Source organism: Lontra canadensis, unplaced genomic scaffold (genome assembly GCF_010015895.1).
Source record: "Lontra canadensis isolate GAN:19392208 unplaced genomic scaffold, GSC_riverotter_1.0 scaffold11, whole genome shotgun sequence".
Lineage (NCBI taxonomy): Eukaryota > Metazoa > Chordata > Mammalia > Carnivora > Mustelidae > Lontra > Lontra canadensis.
Window position 1 is genome coordinate 24864453 of NW_022631005.1, and position 8244 is coordinate 24872696.

Here is an 8244-nt window from a genome sequence, read left to right on the forward strand (position 1 = left end):
ACAAAAGCTATTCATAGCTTGCTATAGCAATGGAGTCAGCCACTAACACTGTGTTTGGCAGAGACTCAAAGACAGGCAGAGGAGTGGGAAACCTTAGAGGGAAAAAGAGCAGGCTTCAGTGTGCTCTTGGGATGGCGAAACTGCAGGTGGGCTAACAAGCAGCATCCTATGTGACTGGTCAGGGTGTGCATATTTGGCTTCTCTAGTTGGTCCCAAGTTAGAAGAAAGGAAGACTACTTTCCTGCCCTCCCTCTATCCCAATGACTCAGAATTTAATGGTGACTTTTCTTTTTGTCTCATTGTCCCAGAGATATAGTAATGGGTTCAGGATATACAATAAGGAGGAGAAATTTCTCAACTCAAATGAAAAGAAGACATTCTCTGAAAATAGTTTGAAGTATGAAGAATCTATCCTGTGGACAAAGGGAGAGATCCTTGGGAAGGGAGCCTATGGCACAGTAAGTTAAGTGGGAAACATGATGAAACCTCAATTCCCCACTCCTCCTTGACCCTCCCTTTTCTCCCTAATCCTCTTCTGCCCTCCCCACTCTGTAAACTCTTTTACATGGAACTTTTTCGGTTGGAAGTAATAGGAAACCCAACCCAAACTGGCCTGGGGGAAAGGATATTCACTGGCTTATGTAACTGAAGGGTGCGGAATAGGCGTGGCTCTGGGCATAGCTGATTTCAGGGGTCAGACAATGTCACTAAGGTCTGGCCTCTTGGTATCTCTCCTAATGGGTCTCATTCTCAGGGGCGATGGCCAATGTATTTCTAGCCTTTCATTCTCCCGGGTCCAAGTCCAGTGGGAGAGATGTCTCATTGTTCGACAGCTCAAGATGTTACAAGAAGTTGGGAGAATCATTGCTGAGTGGCAAAAAAAAAAAAAAAAAAAAAAAAAAAGTTCCTTACATTTTTTGAATGGCATGAAAGACCATCTAAAATCCTAGCACATTAGATACTGTTTACACAGATTGGTAAAAAGAAGACTGATCCCCAGATGAGACAGGTTATTTTCTAGCTGGGGACATATCAGTGAGAAGCTGGAAAGACATGAAACCACTGAAAACGTATGACAGGTCACTGCCAAATTACCCCAGGACCTGGGTTCCCCTTTCTCCTTAGAGCTTTAGCACTGAAATAGGCATTTCACTTATTTGGTGAGGAGTTTTCCCAATGTAGTCATGTAGATATCTATGAGGTAAGAATTCTTATCTCAGTGTTATAGATGAGAAAAACTTAAGTCAAAAAGATTATGCAACTTACCCAAAGTTACACAGCTGGGGAATGGCGAAGCCAAGATTCTATCCAATCCAACCCAGTATAATATCCATTCGCCATGCTACTCCTCCCCATTTTGGCCTCACTGAAACATTGAATTTGCTTAAGTACTTTGCTCTTACGTAGGGATGTATCAACTTAGAAAAAGAGGAGGGTTTGGGAGGAGAAGGGAAAGACAATGGTCACCTGAGGCATTTTGTGAACAAGTTATATCATTTATATTTAATAATAATGTTTGCTTCTAGGTATATTGTGGTCTTACTAGCCAAGGACAGCTGATAGCTGTAAAACAGGTGGCTTTGGATACCTCTGATAAATTAGCTACCGAAAAAGAATACCGGAAACTGCAGGAAGAAGTAGATTTGCTCAAAGCACTGAAACATGTCAACATCGTGGCCTATTTGGGGACATGCTTGGAAGAGAACATTGTAAGCATTTTCATGGAGTTTGTCCCTGGTGGCTCTATTTCTAGTATTATAAACCGTTTTGGGCCATTGCCTGAGATGGTGTTCTGTAAATATACAAGACAAATTCTGCAAGGTGTTGCTTATCTTCATGAGAACTGTGTGGTGCATCGAGATATCAAAGGAAATAATGTCATGCTCATGCCAACCGGAATAATAAAGCTAATTGACTTTGGCTGTGCCAAGCGTTTGGCGTGGGCTGGCTTAAATGGCACCCACAGTGACATGCTGAAGTCCATGCATGGGACTCCATATTGGATGGCCCCAGAAGTCATCAATGAGTCTGGTTATGGAAGGAAGTCAGACATCTGGAGCATTGGCTGTACCGTGTTTGAGATGGCCACAGGGAAGCCCCCGTTGGCTTCCATGGACAGGATGGCAGCCATGTTTTACATTGGAGCGCACCGAGGGCTGATGCCTCCGTTACCAGAACACTTCTCGGAAAATGCAGCGGACTTTGTGCGTGTGTGCCTAACCAGGTAAGAAACTAAACACAGGAGGAGGAGAAATCCCCAGAGAATCCAAGATTGCTGACATTTCCCCTGCAGTTTATGGCCCACAAAAATAAAAATCAAGCAGAGAGTGATTTTGTACTGAAAGGAATCATGATTAGCCACCTTGGGTGATTGTGCTCCTCGTTGTGTCAGGGTAGGGGGGTAATGGTTCAAGTAGCAAGTGTCTCAATTAAATGTCTACTCAGGGACAGGCAAATCAATGGATGTGCAAACTTTGCCACAGGTCTACTTATTTATGAGTGGGTTGTCTTCCAAGGGACTTGTCATGGTGCAATGACATCAGCTGTGCATAGGTTCCCCTTTCCTGAGATGCCTTTCCTCTCAAGCAACCAGTGTTCTCACCTTCTTCCTAAAACTGGCTTTTGGGAAAGTATGTGAGAAATTCATTCATGTTGAGGGATTGTTATGAATTGACTGATTGATGACCGACAGCTCTAACGTATTGGTCCTCCCAGAAATGCTTGTATTCAAAGTGAGGGGAAACATTTGAGCTTTTGATCAAAAGATACAAATCTCTAATTGAAGCATTTCATGCATAAAGTGTGGGGAATAAGTGGGGAAGCAGAAAAGTAGTGAAGATTGCCTATTTTTTCCTGTTCCAATGCTCCCTACTATCTATGGAATAAAATGTTGGGGGGAAAAATGTTAGAAGGGACCTTAGAGATTACCCACTTGTGTGGTTTTCAAACTTCTCTTAGCCAAGCACTTTCTGCTCATACAAAATTTTTTTTTTTTTTTTAAGTAGGCTTCACACCCAGAGTGGAGCCCGTGTGGGGCTTGAACTCACAAGCCTGAGATTAGGAGTCAGATGCTTCAGTAACTGAGCCACCCAGGTGCCCCTCATATGAAATTTTAATTCAGAGAATAAAACATAAGAGCAGAGAGATGGCTCTGAATAAAGTATGTGTGTATGTGTATGGTGAGGGAGAGGTAAAGTGTAGGGTGGGGTGCTGGCGCCCACCCGCCTGGCCTCTATCTACCTAGTGAGGCTCAACCTTTAGTTGCACATGCAGGACAAGGAAGACTTTCTTGCTTTCAAAGGAGTGAGCATTCCTATTCCTACATGAAAAATTCTAGTGCTCCAGCTTTCAGCAAGTGTACATGCCAACCTCCAACTCTCAGAAGGGATTCATTTTTTCTTTCTTAATGATTCTCAAAACCCACAGTTCTCCCTGCCTGCTGACAAATGTGCCTTTCTCTTTCAGACTCTCTCCTGGTCAGCGTGTGTATCAGTGTCCTGGTTGATTTCAGGGGATCACACAGGATAAGGCAGGAACATGTACTCCACACTCCAGTTTTGGGCATCCCTAGATGTAGACACCATAAGCATTCCAGCATGGATTTTGTGGACAGAACCCCAGACACAGAGCTGCCCCTTGCTCCCTCTCTGCAAAAACCTCACACAAGAGACATAAAGGTGTTAAAATATATGAACCAGTACTAGTTTTGGAATTGGACTTAGCTCTTAAAACTACTATAGTTGCCTTGTTCTGAATCGAGCAATTATCTATTATTGATCCACAGAAACTACATGCTATTTTCATTTTCTTTCAAGTTGTCACTACTCACACACACACACACACACACACACACACACACACAGCTTTAAAGAGAAAGGGTGAAATCTTTTTTATGGCTCTCCTTTTGAAACATGGCTTCAAAAACTAAGCAATACAGAACTCATACCACTAATGATCAATTAATAGAGTTGCAGAGTATGGGGCACGTAATTAGGGCTCTGTAGTTATTAAATGTTTGGGAGAATATTAATATATATGACCTAATTAGTATCATATACAAGCATAAGATTATCTCTTGAAATTCAAAGGCAAAGATCCTAAGGACTCTAGAGTCTTGCCTTATGACAATATTCCCTGGAGGTGTGAATAGTCAGAAATAAAGTTGGGTGGGAGGCACTCCTAAAGATTCAGAAGTACAGATGACTAGGTATTGACCAGGAACAAGGACTAAGTAGAACAGAAATGAACTTTGGGGATCAATAGGATGTGTGAGTTGGGGGTACTGCTATGGGCAATTTGAAAATTCTGGGAAGGGGCACCTGGGTGGCTCAGTCTGTTAAGCATCTGCCTTCAGCTCAGGTCATGATCCCAGGGTCCTGGAATGGAGTCCTGCATTGGGCTCCTTGGTCAGTGAGGAGCCTGCTGCTCCCTCTCCCGGTCCCCCTGCCTGTGCTCTCTCTGAAGAGAAAATGAATAAATAAGTGAGAGAATAAATAAATAAAATCTTAAAAAAACAAAACAAAACAAAAAGACAGTTCTGGGAAGTCAGGCCAAAGGAAGTTAGCTTTATGCAATAGGCAGAGAAGAGCAGGGGACTGCAAAGAATTTGGGGCAGATCATACCGTAAAGAAACTGGCCTTTGGGAAAGCAAGTCAGATGGCAGTGCACCGAAGGACTTCAAATGGAGGCTGGTCAGACTAGAAAGCCAAGCAGGAATCCAGAGCTTGGACTTGGATGGTGGTGGAAGCAGTGGGACTGTCAAGAGAAGGGTTCCTAAACATTCCAGGGGAAGGTGAATCAGCACTTGGTGATGGGGGCATGATAGGACTGCATGGTTTTGAGTATGCATAATGGAAGAAATAATAGAAAGTTTTGAAAGAGGAGCAAGGGAGGGAATTTAAGAGGGCCCACCATTTTTAAAAATTTTTAATTTTTTTCCCTTACCTTCTTTTTAAAATTTACTTTTTTAAACACTTTTTTTGTGTGTTTCAAAATTCATTGTTTATGCACCACACCCAGTGCTCCATGCAATACGTGCCCTCCTTAATACCGACCACCAGGCTCCCCCAACTCCCACCCCCTTCCCCTCAAAAACCCTCAGTTTGTTTCTCAGAGTCCACAGTCTCTCATGGTTTGTGTCCCCTTCCCGTTTCCCCCAACTCACTTCTCCTTTCCATCTCCCAATGTCCTCTGTGTTATCATTTATGCTCCACAAGTAAGTGAAACCATATGATAATTGACTCTAAAGACCTCAACGTGAGGCAGGAATCTATCAAAATCACAGAGGAGAACATAGGCAGTAACCTCTTCGACACTGGCCACAGCAGCTTCTTTCAAGACATGTCCCCAAAGGCAAAGCAAACAAAAGCGAAAATGAACTTTTAGAACTTCATCAAGATCAAAAGTTTCTGCACAGCAAAGGAAACAGTCAACAAAACAAAGAGGCAACCCACGGAATGGGAGAAGATATTCGCAAATGACACTACAGACAAAGGGCTGATATCCAAGATCTATAAAGAACTCCTCAAACTCAACACACACAAAACAGATAATCACGTCAAAAAATGGGCAGAAGACATGTACAGACATTTCTCCAAAGAAGGCATACAAATGGCTAACAGACACATGAAAAAATGTTCATCATCATTAGCCATCAGGGAGATTCAAATCAAAACCACATTGAGACACCACCTTGCACCAGTTAGAATGGCCAAAATCAACAAGACAGTAAACAGCAAGTGTTGGAGAGGAAGTGGAGAAAGGGGAACCCTCTTACACTTTTGGTGGGAATGCAAGTTGGTGCAGCCACTTTGGAAAGCAGTGTAGAGATTCCTTAAGAAATTAAAAATAGAACTACCCTATGACCCTGCAATTGCACTACTGGGTATTTACCCCAAAGATACAGATGTAGTGAAAAGAAAGGCCACCTGTACTCCAGTGTTCATAGCAGCAATGGCCACAGCTGCCAAACTGTGGAAAGAACCAAGATGTCCTTCAACAGACAAATGGATAAAGAAGAAATGGTCCATATATACAATGGAGTATTATCCCTCCATCAGAAAGGATGAATACCCAACTTTTTGTATCAACATGGATGGGACTGGAGGAGATTATGCTGAGTGAAATAAGTCAAGCAGAGGGGGCCCACCATTTAAGGAAACTTTCAAAGCTATGGGAAAGCTCAGGAAAGCAAATGAGATTGGAGGAACATTTTAGAAACCCAAAGTTCAGTGGCTATAGTTGTTAACAACTTAAGAGCGTTGAGGAAAATGTTTTTGAAAATGCTCAGAGGAGAAGTAACAACAGACATAGCATCAAGTCTAGCACATGGCAAAGGAAAGGACGGAAGGAGGGAGGGGAGTTGTCCCAAGGTGGGAAAAGAACCAAGAAAAGTTTCTTCCAAGTCTATGAAGAGATTGTTTTGAAAGGAGGGGGTAGTGAACGCTTCAAATGCTACTGCCGAGATGACAAGTAGGATGAACTCATCACATTTGGCAATGAGAAGATTATGGTTAATTATACGAGGGGAATTTCTATAGAGAGGAATGGGCCAAAAGGTAAGGATTTGGGATAATGAACATTGAAAAAAAAGTCACTAGGTTTGGCTATATTAAGGAAAGGATTTTTGGAGAGGAGAGATTTCTGCATATTTTGAAGACAGGAGAAAGGGCCTCCAGAAGGGGAGGTTTTGTTTCAAAATAATTTATGGTCCCTTTATTTTTATGATCATTTCCACCTGGGCTATTCTTGGTAGTTATCCCCTGCAACTGTCCCCCAACACCTGCCCTGCTCCCTGGCACCCACATTATCAAAAGATAGCCACTTTAGCCAAAATAATGTCTCTGGAATAGATCATTGCAGGTAACTATCAACTGGTTCACTGCTTCATTGACTAGTTTATTGGCAAAAGTTTAATTTGAGGAAAAATAACCTAAACCAAAATAGTACTAAATATATGTCTCCTGTTATTTTATGCTCACCTGAGTGCCCCAAGTGGAATTATTTCAATTAATCACCAAAACACATTTGAATGTCTACTTGTTTTTTTTTTTAAGTTTTTATTTACTTATTTGAGAAAGAGAGAGAGAGAGAGCGAGCATGAGCACAGGCATAGGCACCCCCTTACAGGCTTTTCAATTCTGGATTCCAATGCCTCTAAATTTTAGAAGTAAATTTAATGCTAGTTAAAAGTGCTTTAAACTGTACATCTGAAAATGTGGCCTTTACTGTGTATAAATTACACCTCAAACTGAACAAAGAAGTACAACTGGAAAGCAATACCCAGTTTTTAATCACAATAGCGACTACTTTTTGGACTATCACTATGTGCCAGACACTGTTTAAAACCCGTTTATACGGTATTTAATTCTCCCAGTGAGTTAGGTGTTACTGTTATCCCTGTTTTACTGATGAATTTGTGTCCCTGACCTAAGCTCACACAGCTAAAATCTTAAGGGTGGACTCAAATCTGTTTGGCCAAGATTGTACACCCATTTTTATTTATTTATTTTTTTATTTTTATTTTTTTCACCCATTTTTATTTTTAAAAAATTTTAAAAATATTTATTTTAGAGAAGGAATGTGCACACAAGTGGTGGGAGTGGGGAGGGGCAGAGGGAGAGGGAGAGAGAGAATCCTCAAGCAAACTCCCCACTAAGCGCAGAGTCTGACCCAGGGCTCAGTCCCAGGACCCTGAGATCATGACCTGAGCCAAAATCAAGTTAGTTATTTAACCAACTGAACTACCCATGTGCCTTTCTACTTCCATTTTTAAAGTTGGCATTTTGAGTCAAGTACATCCAGTTGGGAGGCACTTATGGGGTGCTGTTTCTAAATTGTTTTTCCCTTCTTAGGGACCAGCATGAGCGACCTTCTGCTGCCCAGCTCCTGAAGCACTCCTTCTTAAAGAGAAATCACTGAACGTACATCAACTTCTCCCTCCAGTTCCTTTATAGGCACTCTGTGATTGCTTCATTGTGGGAATCATGGTTAAGGGACCTTTGTTTTCTTACTGTTAAGTCCCATCAACCCAATTTAACCAGATCCTGCAGTGTTGCTAACTAAAAAGTTTGTTACCTATTAGTCTCTTCACGCTTCAGGCATGGTTACACATGTATATGGAAAAATTTTCTTCATCGGTAACAACAAAAAACCTATTCCAGTGTTTACAGCTTGACTGTCCAGGAATTACCACTTCTATTGCTATATAGGATTTTACCTTTTCTTTTTGGCTTGTCAACTTCA

At 41.8% G+C, this 8244-nt stretch overlaps 1 protein-coding gene across 1 annotated transcript in view; it reads left to right on the forward strand.

The window, feature by feature from the left end:
• MAP3K19 (mitogen-activated protein kinase kinase kinase 19) overlaps positions 1-8244 on the forward strand; it is a 51563-nt gene extending 43319 nt beyond the window's left edge. The window contains exons 11-13 of the mRNA XM_032856174.1: positions 309-458; positions 1527-2224; positions 7854-8244. Coding sequence (XP_032712065.1) covers positions 309-458; positions 1527-2224; positions 7854-7920 — 915 coding nt within the window. The 3' untranslated portion in view covers positions 7921-8244. The remainder of the gene's footprint in view (positions 1-308; positions 459-1526; positions 2225-7853) is intronic.